Below are 20,540 nucleotides of genomic sequence, written 5' to 3'. Positions count from 1 at the left end.
GTGTAAAGAGAGAAATAATTTTGTATATGAAATAACATCAATATAGTATTTCCATCTAGGGTAGATGGGAAAGTTATTATTAATATATCTACTATGAAAAGAATATTTGGAATGTAGATTCAATTTATATATTATGAGTGTTTAATAATGATATTCATCAGTACCTTCTTCAGCAGTATTTGGGAAACCTAATTCACTTAAAATCTTTGTTGGACCATCATTTTGAATTAATTTTAATAATTCTTCATTTTTAGCCAAGATTAAACCAATAAATCCAGCTGCATTTAAACCTAATTTACCTTGTTCAACTTCATAATAAGCTTTTGATCTTGGAACTAAATAAATCCATTTCTTGGTGAAAACAACATTATAAGCAATTGGTAATTCAGTATCTCTTAATATAGTTAAAGCTCTTTGTAATAATCCACTAAAAGCTAAAGCTAAATATTCTTCATCAAATAATTCATCTGCTTTTTTTTTTAAAGGTAATGCAAAATGAGCAAATGGTAAATCTTTACTTTGTAATGGTTCTTTTATACTTGTAGCTAAGAAAGGTTCAACATTTGAAGTTAAACCATTAACAAAAGGATTAAAATTATCTGGGAATTTTAAAAATTGTAAATGTTTATGAGGTTGAGAAGCACCAGAATTTTCACCACAATTATAAAAACCAAAAAATTTTTCATTTTTTGTTGAAGATTTTTCTAATTGATCTAAAATTTTAATTGAAGCAATTAATTCTCTTGGTGATAATGGTGAATTTTGAGATTTAAATTCAGTTGTTGTTAATAATAAATGATTTTCAGTTATTGGATATTTATTTAATAAGATATTAAATTCACCATTACCAAAACCTGATAATACAGTCAATTTTGGATCTGGATTTAAAAAGGGATTAAACCCTTCTTCTCTTTGTTCTTGTTCTGGAGCTTTTTCTTGGGTTGGTTTTTTAGCAAGACCTGGAGCATGAGTTATAACAAATTGAACATCATTATCTTCGATATAATGATTTGTTGATTCTTGGAAAACAACATCACCAGTGCTTAAAGCTTGTTGATATTTTTCATGAACTAATTGACTGAAATTCTCTGGTAATTCGAATTCTGACATTGTGTGTAATTGGTAAACCTGTTGTTGTGTAGATTGATAGTAATATGTCTTTTGACTTTATATTTTATACCGATGAATTACCAAAGTAATCTGATGATGGTACAATTTATTATATTATGATTATGTAATTCTTATGTCATCATAAATGATTATATAATATATTACATCATCAACATTTATTACATCATCTATTACATAATCATTATTGTCTACATAATCCATTACGTAATTTTCTTGAGCTTTTAATTTTTTTTGTTTTCCCAACAAAATTTCAATTTTCGTTTAAATTTCGATGACTTTCAAGTAACAAAAGCGGTGATTAATGAATTGATGGATCAGTGGAAAATAAGAAGAATACTAAGGAAATCATAGATTTATATTATATCAATAATCAAATTTATCAACAATTACAAAACAACACTTTAACCTAAACTTATCTTGTTTTATTTCAATCAATCACGGTGGTTCATTACACAAATTCAATAATAGTTCTTTGTCATATTCATATTAGATTTATATTATATTCATATTTATATTCACATTCATTTCACATTCATTTCACAAAATTTCATAGTGGTTCATGACTAGTACAATACCACAATCTCCAGTGGAACAAGATGTTGACAATAGAATAATCAATCCAGGTTCCATTCAAATCAACGTTACTGGTGCTTTTATAGTTGATGAAGAATTATATGAAGATGAAGAATCAATACCCGAAACAAATGATATCGTATTACCTTATCAAAATACTGAAAATATAAGTCATATAGCTATAGATATTGGTGGTTCTTTAGCTAAAATTGTTTATTTCACTTCAAATCAAAGTGTTAATAATAGTACTGAGGATCTTGGTCCTTTAATTAATAAAAAAATTAATTGTATAAATGGGAATGGTAATAATGGGAATAATAATGGTAATGGGAATAGTAATAATAATGGGTATGGAATTAATGGTAATGTTCGAAATGATAGTATAAGTAGTGATGATTCAAATGATGAAATATTAGATCCAAATCGTGGGGGTATATTAAATTTTTATAAAATTGAAACTGAAAAAATTGATGAATTTATACAATTTATTGCAAAATTAATAAAATTTTATAATAAAAAAGTTCATATAATGGCAACTGGTGGTGGTTCTTTTAAATTTTATGATCGTTTAAGAGATGAATTAAATGTTCAAGTTAGTAAAGAAGATGAAATGGAATGTTTAATTGTTGGGTTAGATTTCCTCATAACTGAAATTCCTGATGAAGTTTTCCTTTATACTGAACAAAATCCAATGCAATTTGTAAATCATACTAAAAAAGATATATATCCTTATTTATTAGTTAATATTGGTTCTGGTGTTTCAATGGTTAAAGTTACTGGACCAAATCATGATGATTTTATAAGAGTTGGTGGTTCATCATTAGGTGGTGGTACACTTTGGGGACTTTTATCTTTAATAACAAATGCAAATTCTTATGATGAAATGCTTTCAAGTGCTGCTCAAGGTGATAATACCTCGGTAGATATGCTTGTTGGTGATATTTATGGTACTGAATATAATAAAATTGGTCTAAAATCAAGTGCAATTGCTTCATCATTTGGTAAAGTTTTCAAAAAAAAACATTCCAAATCAACAAAAACTAATAAATCAACATTTAAAAATGAAGATATAAGTCGTTCTTTACTTTATGCTATATCAAATAATATTGGACAAATCGCTTATTTACAAGCTAAAATTCATGATATACAACATATTTATTTTGGTGGGTCTTATATTAGAGGTCATCCTCAAACAATGAATACATTATCTTATGCAATAAATTTTTGGTCTCAGGGAAATAAAAAAGCTTATTTTTTAAGACATGAAGGTTATTTAGGTGCTTTAGGTGCTTTTATTAAAAGACAACCTGAAGGTTGGGGAAGAAAAAATTCAATTAAATTAGATGAATTAAATTTATCAAAAATTAGAGAAACTTTACATCAAGAAAATATTAATGAACAATCTGCATGTGAATGAATTGATATTGATTATCATATTCAAAATTATAAATTACTATATAACTGGCTTCCAATGTGTTTAATTCTTTTTTTTTGCCATCTTTCAATATTTGACATTTAATATTGTTATTTGAAATCATATTTGTAGAATCATGTTTTTTATTTTGTAATTTCTTCATAAATTGACTGTGATGCATGAAATAATGGATTTGAAGAGTTATTACTTTTTATAATTAATTGTTTTAACTTATCTTGATGAATTAAATCAAAAATTATTGATTCAATTAATCCATTTGATGAATTAAATTTAATTAAACATTTTGTTTGAGGGAAATCTTTATAATTAAAATGTAATATATCATCATCATTAAATTCAAAATTTGAAATATTTGTTATTTTAAACCAAATATTCATAAGAGTTTTCAAATTTTCATGTTTTTGTAATTTTAATTGAATTTTGGGATCTTTAATTGTTTTAGATTGTTCATTATTAATATTTATTAATTTTTCAGTTAATTTTTCATTTTTTTGTAAACTTTCTTCATATTGAAATTTCCGATTTTGTAAATATTGAATTTTATCTTCAATAGTTTTATGCATCTTATTGATATCTTCGAGTTTTTCATCTAATAATTTAACTTTCTCTTCACTAAATTTTTGCATTTCATTAATTGAATTAATTATTGAATCTGATTCTGATAAATTAGAATATTTTGATATCAAATCTTGTAATTTTGGTGAAAGATCATCATTTTCAGTATTATTTTGATTTTCGATATTAAGTTTCTTAAGTTTATCATTTTGAATTTTAAGATCTTGTTGTTTTGCTTTTACAGATTCATAAATTTCCGTAATTTTAGAAAGACCTAATTCTTGTTCTTCACATATCTTATCGATTTTCTCCATTGCCTCTTTAATACTCTTATTCTTGAGTTCTGTTTTCAATTTCCAATCTTCAATGTTTTTATTTGCATTTTCAATATCAATTTTATTAATATTCGAATTAGTTTCCAATATTTTTCTAAAAAATCTATCTTTAGCATCTTGTTCCAAATATAAGAATTTTAATCTTTCGAAAAGATCTTGATAATTTGAAATTTGTGGATCAAGTTCCCTTGGATCATAATTAACTCCTTCTTTAGCCTTTTCTGATAATAATGTTTTGATACGTTCATTGAAATCTGTTTCGGCACTGTACAATAACGTGCTTTTTTGGAACTCTTCAAGCTCTTTTAGATTAGTTTCTGAGATAGTGTTTGATGACATGGTATGTTGTGTAGTAGTGGGTCTTTCTCTGGCTTTTTATTAGCTTCTTCTTCAATGTTTTGGTATCTTTGTTCTTTTGTTTACATTTCGAATGTTTATATACTTTTTTTTTCGCGTCAGAATTATTCGTTACGGGCAAAATTATCATAACTACAAATTTCAAAATCTACTTGGTACTCATTGATGAAAAAAAAATTCATTGTTCATTAAAAGGATTTATTAAAATAAAAGACTGAAATGAAGAAAGTCAAATAAATGCCTTGGGTGATGGAAAACAAAGGAAAAAGCAAATATATATATATGGTTCGTAATTGAAAAATTGGAAAGGTAATGATCTTTATCAACCCAGTGTGATACCTTTCAGAATAAGTTTTATAATACAATTTTGTTTCTTTTTGGTCATGATTTGTACAAGATAATATATGTGATTTTTGATGGATCAGTTCTCAGTCTTTACAAGGGTATTAGTGTTGAATGGTTTCTTGTTGTTAGTGGAAGTGGTTGTAGAATTGACTGATCCAGGTGTTGGTGTTGGTGATTGTTGTGATTGAGCTCGCTGTAATTGTTGACTTTGATTAACTGAATTAGAACGACCTTGTTGTTGTTGTAACTGTGCTTGAGGTGTTTGTTTATTCACACTGCCTGGAGTACCTTGTCTTGAAGATACACCTTGAGCTTGTTGTGCTTGTTGAAGTTGTTGTGCCTTTTGTTGTTGAGCTTGCAGACGTTGATATTGTTGATAGAACAGTTGTTGTCTTTGTTGCAGAATTGATTCTTTCAATGTTTCGTAAGCTTTTGAAAGTAACATACCACCAAATCTAATAACTTGTGTATCATTTGATATTGAATTTAATTTTGAAGGATCATCACTAAATGGTTCGTTATCATTCATATCCATGATACTTAAATCAGAATCATATTTCCAACGGTCTTCATGTCTTTCTTTTGCATCTATAGCTTCATAATCTTCAGGATCGATCATGACTTCATCTTCATCTTCAAATGGTTTCTTAATCATTGGTTTTCTATCAATATAAACTTGACCATATCTACCAACTCTTTTTCTTAATGTAAAGATTGGTTCACTAGTATTAACAGATGTTGAAAGTAATGGATTATAACGTTCAGGAATAAACTTTGTTTGTGTAGTAGGTTTTTTGAATCTATTTTTACCAGTTGTTTGATGTAATTTAAATTCCAATGCATCTTTATCATCCAAGTTTTTACCAGTTTCAATGTATTTTTCAATATCTGGGATATAACCTAATGTTTGAACATCAAAAAATGATGACGTTATTGATGAATATGGTGTATGTGATGAATCAATAATATTTTTATTGGAAACACTTAAATCAAAGAATGGATTATAAGCATCATCAGTAAAATTTGTAAATCCAAAATCAGCTTGTTTACGTTTTCTTAATTTTTCTTCAACATATCTTTGCATACTAACATCTTTAGATTTGAGTAAATGTTGAACAGTTTCTAATTCCATATCTGGAATCTTAGAAGGTGGTAATTTGACATAAGGTTGAAATTGTTGTTGACTTGAATCTGTACCAGCCAGATCTGTAGCAGTTTGCGTAACTTTTGACTTGTCTTGAGTATTGGCATTGTTTCCAACTTTAGAAAGACCTTTCTTATCCTTCTTTGTAACTTCCTCTGTAACAACTTCAGGTGGAGGAGGAGCTGGTTTTCTCTTTTTATGAGCAATAAGATCTTCATCACTATCAGTAATACCCAAATCTCTTTTATAATTCTTAACCTTACATCTGAGTTCGAAAATTTCACGCTCATTTTGTAATGCTTCTAATCTTTTCAATTCTCTTTGAGCAACCAAAAACACTAATTCTCTTGTGTTTTTCAATTCTTGATAAAGTTTAATTAATTTCTCAGAACTTTGAGTATCAGCTCTTCTTGTTTTTCTTTGTTGTCTGAATTGTCTTTGCCTGAAACAAATATAAGCATCTGAATCATCTTCACCAGTAAATTTCAATATTGGAGTGACAGTTTTACCACCTCTTTCTATTTTTCTTGACTTGAAATGTTCATAAACAGCTTCACCATACTTCTCTAAAAGTTGTTCAATGGTTCTTGGTTTAGTGGGACATTTAGCATCAAAATTTGTAACAAAAGGATGTACTTGCAATTCACTTGATAAAGATTTCCTTATATTTTCCACTGATGACTTATCAAATTTCAATATATAAAGTCTGATTTCCTCCAATGGTAAAACTTGTGTAGGATCTGTTACCAAAAATGGTTGTTTATCAGATATCACTTTTTCATAATTATAAAATATATGTTCAAATTCATCTTCAGTTAAAGGTGCAACTTCTTTCTTCTTTAGCTCTTGATTATATTTGGTTAACCATTCTTCATCAACTTCATCCATATTATACAAGCATCCTGAATAATCTTCAGTCTGACATGAAGACTTGATGTATGACTCTGGTTCGTGAAAGCGACCTTTGTAATATTTACTGGCTTCAGTCCAAACTTTTGAAGCATCTGGAGTTGGAATATAAGTTTGAGCTGTGGAACTTATACCAGTGTTCTTTAAAATCTTTTGTAAATGCACTTCTTCTTCTTCATTTTTATCAACCCCGGTCTCTATTTCTTGCAAGTCACGTTGCTGTAGGTCTTCATTATCAATATCCGATATCTGGGACTGTTTAAAGATCTGTAATGTCTGCTTTGTAGAGATCTTCCTTTGACGAAACCGATTACCAGCAGATGAGGGTAGTGGCGCAACCATTATCTTTCATCAATCAAACCCATAGAATTTTGGCAGATTTCCCTAACCGTCTTTATTTTTTTCGCCACTTGTCAATTTTTTTTGCAATTTTGCCAGCAGCGGCTTTCAAAGTGTCGTTGAACTTTCAAGCAGTGAACACAAAAGCAGCGAATTGAAATCAACAAATCCACAAATTCCCTTGAAAAATGTAATATCTGACCCAGTGCTTAACGATACCCCCTGATCGACTGTGACTATTCCGGTTTGCCTAATATGCGATTCTTTTGAGGTTGTTTGGGGGTTGTTTGACGTTGGTTTTGAGTTTGTTGTTCTGGTTCTCAACCGGGTGGCAAAAAGCTGGAAATGATCATGAAAATTAACCCCTTTACAAAAATCACGAGAATTCTTTGAAAAAATGAAAATTTTCACGAATCTTCTATGGAAATTCGCGGGTGGTACTTAACCATTACCGCTTTGGTATCACAACAATAGTATTCAAATCGTTTTATTTACAACGTATATACCATGGTGAGTTAGAAGTCTTTAATCTTCTTCCTTATCGGCTTACATCCATCAATATGAACCTGAAATATCTAAGCTTCAGTTTCGAGTGTTTACTCTTTACTCTTAAGTGGCCTTAGATGAACTCCATAATATATATAAGTAGTCTGGGTAACATGCAAATGTTTCTAGGGTAACAGTTGACAGACCTACCGAATGAGGAAATTGCGTAAAGCTTCAAGTATTATACTTTCGCAAATTTTAGATCAAGCAGGTATATTAGCTCTAGTATAACGATATCACTTTTAATATAATATACATTGGTTCACAAGAAAACTTATAATTATAAAGGCATTCATTATTCATAGTGTAAATATATACAAACATATCACTGTGGTCTATCAAACTTTCAAAAGTTCATTGTATCTATTCAAAACATTTTTGACTTTTTTATCTATAATCTTGTACTGATGAACAATTTCTTGGAAATTTTCAATCAATTCATCATTCAATATGATTCTTACCGTTGAGTTTTTTAAATCTAATTCATCATTATGATTTATATGAGTTTTAAAATTATTTGATGTTTCAAAAAATGACCAATTTTTTCTTAATTTTTCAATAGTTGATAAATTTAAATCTGTTTTATTCAAATCAATTTTCTTAACCAAATAATTTTCAAGCCAATCTGAAATAAATTCAATAGATTTATCTAGGATTTGGAAATTTTCATAAATCTTTAATCTTCTTAATTCACTCTTATTGATATGTGAAAGTGCTTGTTGACTGATTTTTGCACTTGGATCTTGTAATGATCTTATAATTTCTCTATTTGGTTCAAAATAGTTGTTCAACTCATTTAATAACTCATTACTAAATTCTTCAACTTTATCTTGGAATTTGTTCAATAAATTGAAAATAATACTTGAAAATTCTTTTCTGAATTGTAATGAAGTATTTAAAATAAAGCAAACATCATTAAAGAATTTTTTAAACTCAATGAAGAATTTAAATATTTCACCATTTTGGTATTTATTTAAATTTTGTGTTGATAGTAATGTTGATTTTTCATCAATTGTATCTAAAACTTCATACGGATCAATCTCTTCAACTTCTTCAATATAAAATTGTATAAAAGATTCCTCCAATAATGGTAAAAATTCAACATTCATAAATTGATTGAAAAATTGTATAGTTTCATCATTATCTTGTTGTTGTAGTTGATTATTACCAATTTGACTTAATAATAATTTTGAACCTTGAATAAAAGTTAAAAACGGTTCTAAGATAATTCTCATATGGAAAATATTTGCAGGTATTAATCTTGTTTGTTTCAAAAACTTTGAATCTTCAATATATGGTGAATCAATTTTGGCCATGTCATTTGAATTTATAAAACCTGGGAATAAATCTTGTAATACTAATTTGAATTGATTTGTATGATCTTTATCGTAATCAACTTTATAAAATTGAAACAATGTGTTATCTTTTTGTGAAGTTGTAGAGGTACCATTTATTGTATTACCATTCAATGATGAAGTTGCTGTTAATTTAGAACTTAGTGATAAATCATTATTAGAGATGTATGATAACACAAGATTTTTAATTTCTGACTTCAAAGAACTCCAAAGTCTATGTAGAGTTAATGTATCATTACTTGTTGATAGTTTAGATCTTGATGAGTTCACTTGTAATCCACTATTTTCTAATTCTTCAATGATTTTCAATATAACACGAACACTTTGTAATAAGAATAACAATTTTCTGAAAAAATTCCAAAATAAATCTTTAATGACAACTGTTTTGAAATTATCATTATTCAAAGATTGATCAATACCAATACCTTTTGATAATTCATCTGCTTTAGTGTTTGTATTTAGGTATTTTATAATTTTAGAATGTCTTAGTTTAGTATCTTCAGTTTGTCTATTAATCAATTGATTAATTTCATTTGCATTTCTTTGAATGATAATATCAATTGCAGTTGGTAATTTATCTAATTTATAAACAATTGTTAATAAGTGATATAATTGATTGAAAGGATTTGAATCATCAAATGTAATTAAACTTGAAGTATTATCATCATCTTCTAATGTAGACTCAACACCCGATTTCAGATCCGTTTCAGTTGATCTGGTATTAGATGTCATTAAAGATCTTATAAATTTATCAACGTTATAATGACTTGCTGCTGATGTTTCCAAAATATCAGTATCAATTGAGCTCATAATATATTTCTCTATACTGGTGTAATCTGAAGATTCTGGATTTCTATATTCATCTTTCCCACTATTAAAAGTGTTAAATAATTTTTTGGAATAAATTATATTATGAATTTCTTCGATTAATATTTCAAATAATTGTTGAGATTGAATTTGGAAATAATTTTCTAAATTTGATAATGCAGGTAAACTCCATAATTTAAAAGTTTGAGCCTTTTGTTGAACATTTTGTAAAATCAATTGAGCTTTTGAATAGTTTTTATCACTAAATGCATCATCAAGGTCATTTGGAGCTTTTTTAATATATTCAATGTTATTCAATATGGCAATCATTTCATTATAATTTTTCACATTTTCATTCAATGAACCCATACTTTCACCTGTTTCTGATATATCTTTAGATGTTGAGTTCACTGTATCTTTAATCTTATTCAAGGTATGTTGAGAATTAGCTATACTTTGTACCACAGATCTATATGAACCAACACTATCATTAAAAGCTTGAAAATGTTCGTTAACAGTTTGACGAAGACCATTTGATATACGATCTTTCAAATCTAAAAATTCACCACGTCTATGAGCCAAACCAACCGAAGTATTATCTAATAACGGTAAAGCGATGTCCAAGGGGTTTGCATCATCACCAATTGTTTGTCTCCAACTAAATTCTACCTCTGATAAGGTGGCTAATAACCCGGTTAATATCATATCTCAAGATCTCATTTTAGGCTATACTACTCACATTGAAGGTTGTCTAAACATTGCTCCATTTTAGATCTTTGTGCCTGATCTGTCATATTCACAGAGAGTGCACGTCCCCTAGTCTTTCTAGGAACATTGAGTGATGACATTGTATGTTTAGTTCCAATTCCAAATGTCTCTTAAAATTGTGTACTTTTGTTGATTTAGATGTATTTGTTTACGTATAGAAATCAATGGGATCAATTTGGTTGTGAGTGAGTTCCGACTCATCAGCTGACGCGTCACGTGTAAAAAGTTACCGGAATTCATAGGCTTTCAATTGTCCCGCAATTTGAAACTTTGTATGTGCATTGTAAAGAACTAAGATGAACAAAGGTGCTTTGATCTGAATGATTGAAGTGTTAAAATGGTGTGATTATTGCTGATTCAATATCCTCAGTGTCTTATTTCATCATTTCAGAAATTGTTTACACTCTAGGCAACTTGAATGCATCTGATACCGTTTAATTGCACTAAGTGCATACATTTCCATAGGCAAATAATGAACATCTGAGGTTGCAAAGTTGCAAAGTCGACTGTGAAGTTTGAACGTATTTTTCATTTATAAATGAATTACATTGCACTACTGTTCTTTCTAAGAGCTTCATACTGAGCATTAAATCATTTGAAACTTACCAGGTTAATTATTTTCAAATGACTGAACAATCAACTACAATTCCAATCACATGGCCTGAACTTTCACCTTCAAAACTTTCCACTGTCTTGACTGTTGCTGGATCAGACTCATCAGGTGGTGCTGGTATTGAAGCAGATGTCAAAGCTATCACTGCTAATGGAGCTTATGCTTTGACTGCAATCACTGCTTTAACTGCACAAAATACCAAAGGTGTTGATGCTGTTCAATATACAACAAAAGACCAATTTGAAAAAATTTTAAATGCCAATTTTTCAGATATTGATATTGGTGTCATTAAGACAGGCTTATTGACTGTTGATGCTATTGATGTTTTAGCTGATTATGTTACTAAATATCATGTTGGTAAACCATTTGTTATAGATCCTGTGTTGGTCGCTACTACAGGAGCTACATTGAGTAAAAAAGATGTTTTACTTAGAGCAATTGATAAATTAATCAAAAAAGCTACATTATTAACACCTAATTATCTTGAAGCTAAAGAAATTTTAAAGTATTTAAATAAAGATTTCGATATTGAAACTTTGGAAGATTTACAAAAAGCAGCAAAAATCATTCAAACTGAAACAGGTGTTGTTAGTGTCTTGTTAAAAGGTGGTCATATTCCATGGGATTCAAATAACAAAGTTGCATCTTCAGGTAATGAAAAATTCATAACAGATGTTTTATATCATTCAATTGATAACACATTCACTATTTATAAGTCAGATTTTATAACAACTGAAAATACACATGGTACTGGTTGTACTTTAGCTTCTTCAATCAGTGCAAATTTGGCAAAAGGTTATGATGTTAAACATTCTATTGATCAAGCTATTAGATATGTACATGGTGGTATTGTTGCAGCGGAAAAAATAGGACATGGGAATGGGCCATTAAACCATGTTTACCATATTGTATCACCACCAGCTCTTACAAATAACTTGAATACTTTATACACAGAAGGTCATTTTGTTGATTTCTTGAAAAATCATCCAACAGTAAAACCAATTTGGGAATTATATGTTAATCATCCATTTGTTGCACAAGTTTCATCTGGTACTTTACCAAAACATCAATTTGTTCATTATTTAAAACAAGATCATGCTTATCTAACAACATACGCTAGAGTTAACGCACTAGCAGCTGCTGTTGCTCCAGATATTGATTGTATCAGAATGCAAGCTGGTGTTTTGGAAAATATTGCTCATGAAATGACTTTACATGTTGGCAAATTGGCTAAGCATGGTGTTTATGACTTAAAATCTTTAGAATTAAGTCGTGCTGGTAAAGAATATGCTGACCACTTATTGAATATTGCACACCAAGGTGATTGGCTTGAAATTCTTGTTTCATTATCTCCATGTTTATTTGGGTATGGTGAAGCTGCTAATGCTGCTGATTTGAAAATTACAGAAGGTGAATATTTTGATTGGGTTCAAGATTATAGAGCCAAAGATTTCAATGATGCAATGGAATTAGGTAGACAAAGTCTTGAAAAGCATTCTATCGGTATAAGTACGGAAAAGGCCTTGAAATTGGTCAAGATTTTTGCAGATGTGTCATTATTAGAGGTTTATTTCTGGAATGATGCATTAAGTGTTGAAGAAGAAAAATAATTTTAAGCTGTACTTATAAATAACGTATATATTTTCAATAAACTTTTTCATTGATAATGTAACGAGCAACTTCGTCCGTAACATGTGTTTTCCAATCATCATCTGCCTTTTCTACACCGTCTCTTACTTCTGATGATGATATAGCTAGTGCATCTGGGTCATTCTCCATCAAGTGTATCTTGTCGGCCCATGAAGTTGGTAAATCTGTTTTGCCGTCTGCGATATCTTGAACATACTTGAATTGATCTGTAATGCTTTCGTTAGCTTCATCAGATCTCGTTAGGCAAAAAGTATCATTTCTTTGTATGAACTCATTTAAAGCTTGGGATATTGGAAGTGCTGTATAATATTTAGGATTGAAAATTCTGATCAATGTATCAAATCCAACAAGGAATGCAAATCTAACTTTTGACATATCAGGTACCCAACTATCTACCCATGTTTCAAGAGCTTTTGCCTTATCGATAAATTTTGGATACTCTGTGAGTGCAACTGTGACTGGTACTTCAAATTTTTGTTGAATGTGATCTGCAAATAATGCCATCATATCTAATCTTGATTCAAATTGTGCTGGTTTAGGTAATTTGTCCGCATTATTGATTGCCAGAAGTAAAACAACATGTATGTCATCAATTGAGGTCTTCTGATCTTGTGTGTAGTAGTCAATGGTTTTTGAAACGAGTGTGAGATGACCTTTTGTGGGTGGATTAAATGATGAATCTAAGATGCAAAGTCTTGAAATGTTCTGATTTAATGGTTTTTCTCCATGGTTAGAGTAAACAACTTCAAACCCTTTTTTTAAGTTTTTAAAATTTTGCAATTGCTTGAGAAATCGTAGTGGTGGAACCTCTATACTCATTTGGCAGATTTACTATATTATATTGTCTATGGGTTGTGTGATTTGTTGATGATTTCTTTCATAAGTGAAGTAAGATAACTAGAATCTCATGATGTTTTTTTAAATTCAGCACTATTTTTCGGAAATATACCTTTATCGGAAATGTGTCAAAGATCTCGTTTTAATATAAATATATTGTACAATATACATTTGAATATTTGTTTATATATAATATAATGAATGAATAATAGCTTGGTCTACAAGATCATCCATATAGCGCCACCAACTAAAGCTGATAAGACAATTGCAGTTAAAATACCACTACCAGCTTTATCCCTCCCTGTGATTTTTAAATCATCCTGATTTAATTGATTTTGTGAACCTGAAGGGTTTGATCCAGCAGATGCGTCACCTTTAGAGGTACCACCTGTATCATTTGTTAATGGTGCTGGTCTTTCATCAATTAGAAGATTTTGTATAACCTCTAAAGCTGAAATTTCTTCACCAAGACCATATTTATTATCCCAACTACCTTTGGTCCAATCAAGACCACAAGTATGACCATCGGTACCACCTGAACATGATTTTGCTGCTCCTTCAGCACTTTTTTGTAACCAATTTTGTATAGTACTAGCTGTGGAAGGGACCAATTGTGCTGTTTGTCCTAAAGATCTCGAAAAAATAGATTTGAATGAACGTTGATCATTATTACAAGTGCCTGAGCTTTGGCAACCCTTTTCATACATAATATCATCTTCGAAAAATATATCACAACCTTTCAATAAAGAATCAACTCTATCACCCCATGTGTCATCTTCTGTAGAATTATAGGCATATGCACAGCCTGCAAGTAATAGCCCATAATTATATGACCATTCTGATTTTGTGATATCAGTACAATTATCATCAATTTCAGCACCATCATATACTTGCATTTCATCACCTTCAACAACAAACTTGACATCAACCAACCACTGGTAAGCTTTTTCGGCCACATCAAAGTAGGTATCATTCCCTGTGTATCTACCCAATCTACATGCAATGTTGAACATACATGCAGTAGAAATAGTATTCTTATAAGAATAACCTGAATTCCATGTAAAAATTTGCCATCTTAAACCACCACCACAATGATCAGGATCCCATCTTAACCACATTGTATTGAAAACAGCTTGGGCCATAGCAATCCAACCAGGTGTATCATCATCTTTTGGATTTGTAAAATTTCTTTCCGCAGCTTCTAAAACAGCTATACCCCAGAAACCTTGATCATCATTACCTTCTGTAGTACTTTGATTTTTTGGTATATAATCATTATCATCACCCTTTTGTGCAATTAAAGCATTATAAATTAGATCTTCGTATGTATCGTTTTGACAGAAAAACCAATGACCAATTAAACTACCCATAGCTTCACCAGATTCCCACCAATAGTAAGGATTTGAAAACATTCCTACTGTACCACCATATTTATCACCTTCATAATAATCTAATGTACCATCAGCTATAAGTGCTGCTGCTGAACAAATTGAGTCTTTATCACTTATATCTAAATCAACGGCTATTGTACTAAATATGAACAATGCTATGGATGTAAAAAGACCTAGAAGCTTCATTTTTAAGCAATTTCCTTCCAGACTTGAGTAGTATTGAAATAACTCTTCAATTTATATCTATTTATCTCTTAATCTTCAAAATTTTCTTTGGTTTTATTGTAATTTATGTTTCTGTTTCTTGCTTGATTATCAGTTTGAGATGTTAAACTTTAAAAAAAGCCAAGCTAAAAATTATGCAATGGTACCTGTCTAGATGTCCGCCAAAAAACGCCAAAATTGTTCCCAAAAGGTTAGTTGATTGCACTTTCGTCTTTGGTTCAAGGTTTTGAATTGGATCAAGTTTCCAGTCAAACTTTGCTTCAATCTTTTGTCGGCTTACTAAAGAATTACAATGTGAATATAATAAGTAAACATTAAAAATTATCGTCAATCTACCAATATAGCTCATACAGCCTTCTTTCTGTGTTTATTTTTGGGAATCTGCTCGAAAATGTGCAAGAGCGCAAAAAAAGGTTGTGCCAAAAAAGCGAAAAAAAAATAATAACGCGAAAACGAGCATGAGCTACGTCGCTACGTCTATAAACATCTCTTTTAATTAATTTTGATTTAATGGCGGACAATAATATCCATTTTGAAGAGTCTACTATCAACGCTAATACTACTGATTAATTACTAATGTTCAGTGTTTATATCTATATAAATAAACTGCAAACTTCAAACTTTTTAAAAAAACAAAACAAACAATAATGCAAAATAATTTAATCTATAATCTAACCAATAATGAATGAAACAACTAAAGCAATCAGTGTAATTGTAAATAAACTGAATGAATTGGTAGTTGAAGATGCAGCACTTTCTGAAATTTGAGTACCATTCTTGTAAAAATATTTATAATCATCAAATGGATGTGGGAACAAATCTTTTTCAACAAGTTTCTTAAAATCCCATTCAATTGCAGTTTCAGTTTTATAATTCCAGAAAATCCATCCTGCATTGGTATTTTCATAAGTAATCAATTGTATTTCAATGTAATGACGAATATGTTCTTTATGTTCATCAGAAAAATCTTCATAATATGTAACATTTTCACAAGATTTTTTTTCATCTTTGAATTTAAATAAAGATTCTTGAGTACCATTGACACTGTTTGCTCTAATCAATTGTGTTTCATTGAATGTGTCATCGTATCTTGCACCTGTTCCAACACCGTTTAACCATTTAGCACAATCAGTGATAGCACCTGACCATTCACCAACAATTGAAGGGTGATACTCTTGTTCTTTGGCAATACCTTCACCAAGATTTCTAATATTTTGAGCTCTAGTATTTGGTGATTCTTTAACTGCTTCAACACTGAAAACTTCATAATGATGATGATCAACAACAATATCATGGAAATAATTTTTAGAAAGACCTTTATCATGTAATTCATCATTAATAAAAGGTTTTGAAACATTAGGGTAATCATTATTTAAATGATGATTCCAATAACCTATTAGTTCAAAAGCATCATGAATAACAAATGTATTTCTTGATTCTTGTTCAACTCTAAAGTCATAATAATTATTATAATAAAATTCATATAGTTCAGTAATATTCAATTTTGGTCCAAATGGTTCATTGGCGATTTCAATACCAATGACTGTATCTGTATAATTCTCTACACCATATTTACCAAATATATAACTTAAAGTTTTGTAAGAAAGTTTAATGTTTTCTTCTTCATCTTGCCATGTTACATTACCTCTTTTACCACTATTATCAAACCCATTCTGAGAACCTGGAAGACCATGTAAATCAACCCAAACTTTCAAATCGTTTTCCTTTGCCCATTCAATAGCCTTATCTAAGTATTTTTCTTGACCTTGAACATAAGGATCGTCATCTAATAAACCAAAAGCCCAATAACCAATTGGTAATCTAATCAAATTTAAACCAAAATTCTTAGCATCTTTAAAATCTTTTTCGGTATACCAAGTAGCCCAATGCTCATCCAATTGTTTCTGAGCTTCTTCTTTCCCTAATTGTTGAGTAAATGTATATTCATCCACTGGAATCTCGGTTTCATCATCACCAAATTGTTCAAATAATGAAGGTGTGATATATGGTTCAAGAACAAACCAACCACCAAATGTGACACCTTGGATTTTTTTATCTTCATCATCATAATCCCAGATGGAGTCATCTGATCCGTTCAAATTTCTCTTGATATGAAATGCTGAACATAATTGTAATGATATGACACTTAAAATCAGTGTATTAAGTAACATGGTTTCTATTTTTGGCACTTGAGATCTTTGAAATTATAATGAATTGTGAATAACTTTGACTCCCACCCACACTTGTGCTGATGATGATGATGTGTCAATGAGTGACAAGAGACAGGGAACACTCTGAGCCTTCACAAAAGCTTTGAAAGTTGAACCCCTTTGGATTTTGTGGTTTTGTGTGTTTGTGTCTTAAATTCCACGTCTTTTTGACTCAAATCTCGTCTTTGTGTAAACATAAATTCTTGGAAACCCTGCATTGACAATTTCGAAATCTTTGACTTGTGGTTTTCAATTAGGGCATGAGTTTATGAGACAACGACATAGTATATCTGGTAGCTGTTCATTTAGCCAGAAGATGCAACTTGAATCTAGTAGATACCAACTAAATAGTAAACAAAACCTTTTCGTCTCATTCTTCATTTGCACCAACCCCCATATATACTGGTGCTGACACTGTGCTTATGTCAGGCTGTGTAGTGAAAGGTACTGGTTGTGATATCCCTGACCACTGATAACTGATAACTGATCATGCTAATATCACAGTAGCCTAATTAATGTGATGGAAAGTCTGTTTGTATAAATATTCCATTGTCAATTTTCTTTTTCCTTCATTGTCCCTGTTCATTTTTTGAGTGGTTATTTCAAAAGAATAAACGGCTAAACTTAATTTCCCCAGATGAAAATTGAGTCTTTTCATGCTTTGATGACTTATTAATGAGGAGTTCACTGGGAAGTAAATTCAATATGGATGATTATAAAAGAGCCACTACTTCACTTTAGGGACAATGAGTTCTTTGTCTTCTAGTCTTCAAAAACATTGTTCAATATGTCAAGATTGGATAACAAAATTGTACTCATTACTGGTGCTGCATCAGGTAATGGAGAAGCAACAACAAGAGAATACCTGAAAAAGACTGAAGGTAAAATCAAATTAATATTAATTGATATTAATGAAAATAGATTAAAAGATTTGAAAAATGAGTATTTGCAAAAATACACCAACTTAACAAATGATGATGTTTATACAAGTTATGGTGATTTATCTAAATCTGAAAAAATTCATGAATTTTTCCAAAAAATACCTAAATCATTGATTGAAAACTTGGATATCCTTATAAATAATGCAGGTTTAGCAAGAGGTTTAGAAAAAGTTGGTGAAATTGATCAAAAAGATATTGATTTAATGTTTAGTACAAATATTTTAGGTATGATTACATTAACTCAATTGATTGTTCCAATTTTCAAGAAAAACAATAAAGGTGATATAATTCAATTAGGTTCACTTGCAGCAGAAGATCCATATCCTGGTGGTTCAGCTTATTGTGCAACAAAAGGTGCAGTTTCAACATTCACCACTTCATTAAGAAAAGAATTGATTAACTATAACATCAGAGTTTCATTAATTGAACCAGGTATTATTAGAACAAATTTCTCAAATACAAGATTTAATGGTGATGAGACTAAAGTTAATAATGTATACAAAGATTATGAACCTTTAAATGCAGATGATATTGCTGATTTAATCATTTATATCACTTCTAGACGTGAAAACTGTTCAGTTAGTCAAGTTGTGATTTTACCTACACATCAAGCAACAATGAGTGATAAGGCATACAGATGATTTAGCTCCACCAGTACTTTTCATGAAATTTTGATAATATAATATATGGATTATGAACGAACTTTTAGCCTGATTTGTAGCTTTGATCGCGTTCTGAAATGTTCAATGTCGTAGAGATTATATTAAAAGGGAAAAAAATCCGGGGTAGCATACAGCGAAAAAAGGATAAATAAAATTAAACCCTCAAAAGATCCAACACCTATATCAATGATCTAATTTCGACAATTTTATGACTTTCAAACTATTAACTTGATAGATTCATAGCTATTCTTTAATGTTCGAATCACTTAAGGGTAAAACAGTGCTAATCACAGGTGCTTCCAGTGGTATTGGTGAAGCAACAGCAAAGACCTATGCTGAAGTTACAAATGGGGAAATATCCCTAATTTTATTAGCAAGAAGATTTGATAAATTGAAAGAAGTTCAAAAATATATTAAAACAAAATTGCCAAATACTAAAATTGTTGTTCAATCAATTGATTTATCACAAACAGATCTTATTTTACAATGGGGTGATTCTAATCAAGAACTAATTAACAAATTAGATATTCTTGTTAATAATGCTGGGTTTGCACATGGATTGAAAAACATTGGTGATATTCCACACTCAGATGTTACAAATATGATTAACACAAATTTAACCGGTCTAATAACATTAACACAAATTGTGGTTAAATCTTTCAAATTTAGAAATACAGGTGACGTTGTTAATATTAGTTCAATTAGTGGTAAAGATCCTTATATCGGTGGGGCAATTTATTGTTTAACTAAAACTGCTATATCAACATTTTCTGATGTCTTGAGAAAAGAATTCAAAGATACAAATGTTAGAATTATTGAAATATTACCAGGTTTAGTACAAACAGAATTTGCATCTGTGAGACATGATGGTGATTCTTTAAAAGCTGAAAAAGTTTATCAGATTTATGAACCACTTAGTTCAAAAGATATTGCAGAGGGGATTATTTGGAGTACATCAAGACCACCAAATGTTCAGGTGGCTGAATTAATGTTGCTCCCTACTCATCAAGCTTCAATGAGAGATGCTGATATGCAAAGATGAATTAGCTAAGAGATTGATGATAAGTATTATAGCTAGTAATATGAGCATAGTATCTAACTGGCTTAATATATATCATATTTCATTTTTTTTTTATTATTGTAGGCTCATATATCGTGAAATGATTTAACTCTCAATTTCAAATCTGTATTACAATTGTGCCCAGGAATTAGTTTTAATTTTATTCATATAATATAGACTTTCGATATATTGTACGTCGGAGTTTATCGGGTTTAGCTTGAAAGCTCTTGAATTTTAATAAAACTTACTTTTGAGCCCAAAATAACGTATTAAGAGCTTGAAAAAATCATAAAAAGTATAATTGAGTGCCATAGTATGTTTTTGTAGTGTTATTTAGGCGAAATTCAACAAA

General features: G+C 29.9%; 11 protein-coding genes across 11 annotated transcripts; 4 read left to right on the top strand and 7 right to left on the bottom strand.

Annotated features, from left to right (window-relative positions):
* Positions 1-141: 141 nt before the first annotated feature.
* Positions 142-1,110, bottom strand: BN7_4990 (5',5'''-P-1,P-4-tetraphosphate phosphorylase 2; the record flags this gene model as incomplete). The annotated part of the gene is made up of 1 exon (XM_011274458.1): positions 142-1,110. The coding sequence occupies one exon, from the start codon at positions 1,108-1,110 to the stop codon at positions 142-144; it is 969 nt and encodes a 322-aa protein (XP_011272760.1).
* Positions 1,111-1,690: 580 nt separating this feature from the next.
* Positions 1,691-3,121, top strand: CAB1 (pantothenate kinase; the record flags this gene model as incomplete). Its single annotated transcript, XM_011274457.1, has 1 exon — positions 1,691-3,121. The coding sequence occupies one exon, from the start codon at positions 1,691-1,693 to the stop codon at positions 3,119-3,121; it is 1,431 nt and encodes a 476-aa protein (XP_011272759.1).
* A 140-nt stretch (positions 3,122-3,261) lies between these two features.
* On the bottom strand, positions 3,262-4,368 carry BN7_4988 (coiled-coil domain-containing protein; the record flags this gene model as incomplete). The annotated part of the gene is made up of 1 exon (XM_011274456.1): positions 3,262-4,368. One exon carries the CDS (start codon positions 4,366-4,368, stop codon positions 3,262-3,264), a length of 1,107 nt encoding a protein of 368 aa, XP_011272758.1.
* A 439-nt stretch (positions 4,369-4,807) lies between these two features.
* EPL1 (Epl1p) lies at positions 4,808-7,126 on the bottom strand (the record flags this gene model as incomplete). Its single annotated transcript, XM_011274455.1, has 1 exon — positions 4,808-7,126. One exon carries the CDS (start codon positions 7,124-7,126, stop codon positions 4,808-4,810), a length of 2,319 nt encoding a protein of 772 aa, XP_011272757.1.
* Positions 7,127-8,007: 881 nt separating this feature from the next.
* Positions 8,008-10,536, bottom strand: SEC8 (exocyst subunit SEC8; the record flags this gene model as incomplete). Its single annotated transcript, XM_011274454.1, has 1 exon — positions 8,008-10,536. One exon carries the CDS (start codon positions 10,534-10,536, stop codon positions 8,008-8,010), a length of 2,529 nt encoding a protein of 842 aa, XP_011272756.1.
* Positions 10,537-11,223: 687 nt separating this feature from the next.
* Positions 11,224-12,822, top strand: BN7_4985 (putative phosphomethylpyrimidine kinase 2; the record flags this gene model as incomplete). The annotated part of the gene is made up of 1 exon (XM_011274453.1): positions 11,224-12,822. One exon carries the CDS (start codon positions 11,224-11,226, stop codon positions 12,820-12,822), a length of 1,599 nt encoding a protein of 532 aa, XP_011272755.1.
* A 34-nt stretch (positions 12,823-12,856) lies between these two features.
* Positions 12,857-13,681, bottom strand: POF1 (nicotinamide-nucleotide adenylyltransferase; the record flags this gene model as incomplete). Its single annotated transcript, XM_011274452.1, has 1 exon — positions 12,857-13,681. The coding sequence occupies one exon, from the start codon at positions 13,679-13,681 to the stop codon at positions 12,857-12,859; it is 825 nt and encodes a 274-aa protein (XP_011272754.1).
* Positions 13,682-13,917: 236 nt separating this feature from the next.
* Positions 13,918-15,276, bottom strand: BN7_4983 (glycoside hydrolase family 76 protein; the record flags this gene model as incomplete). Its single annotated transcript, XM_011274451.1, has 1 exon — positions 13,918-15,276. One exon carries the CDS (start codon positions 15,274-15,276, stop codon positions 13,918-13,920), a length of 1,359 nt encoding a protein of 452 aa, XP_011272753.1.
* Positions 15,277-15,986: 710 nt separating this feature from the next.
* Positions 15,987-17,486, bottom strand: EXG1 (Glucan 1,3-beta-glucosidase 1; the record flags this gene model as incomplete). The annotated part of the gene is made up of 1 exon (XM_011274450.1): positions 15,987-17,486. The coding sequence occupies one exon, from the start codon at positions 17,484-17,486 to the stop codon at positions 15,987-15,989; it is 1,500 nt and encodes a 499-aa protein (XP_011272752.1).
* Positions 17,487-18,312: 826 nt separating this feature from the next.
* BN7_4981 (3-oxoacyl-[acyl-carrier-protein] reductase) lies at positions 18,313-19,107 on the top strand (the record flags this gene model as incomplete). Its single annotated transcript, XM_011274449.1, has 1 exon — positions 18,313-19,107. One exon carries the CDS (start codon positions 18,313-18,315, stop codon positions 19,105-19,107), a length of 795 nt encoding a protein of 264 aa, XP_011272751.1.
* A 274-nt stretch (positions 19,108-19,381) lies between these two features.
* BN7_4980 (3-oxoacyl-[acyl-carrier-protein] reductase) lies at positions 19,382-20,170 on the top strand (the record flags this gene model as incomplete). Its single annotated transcript, XM_011274448.1, has 1 exon — positions 19,382-20,170. The coding sequence occupies one exon, from the start codon at positions 19,382-19,384 to the stop codon at positions 20,168-20,170; it is 789 nt and encodes a 262-aa protein (XP_011272750.1).
* Between the last annotated feature and the right edge of the window lie 370 nt (positions 20,171-20,540).

The sequence above is a fragment of the Wickerhamomyces ciferrii genome, contig 00195 (genome assembly GCF_000313485.1).
Source record: "Wickerhamomyces ciferrii WGS project CAIF00000000 data, strain NRRL Y-1031 F-60-10, contig 00195, whole genome shotgun sequence".
Classification (NCBI taxonomy): Eukaryota; Fungi; Ascomycota; class Saccharomycetes; order Phaffomycetales; family Wickerhamomycetaceae; genus Hansenula; species Hansenula ciferrii.
Note: the sequence above shows the minus strand (reverse complement) of the source record. Positions and strands in the feature narration are given on the sequence as shown.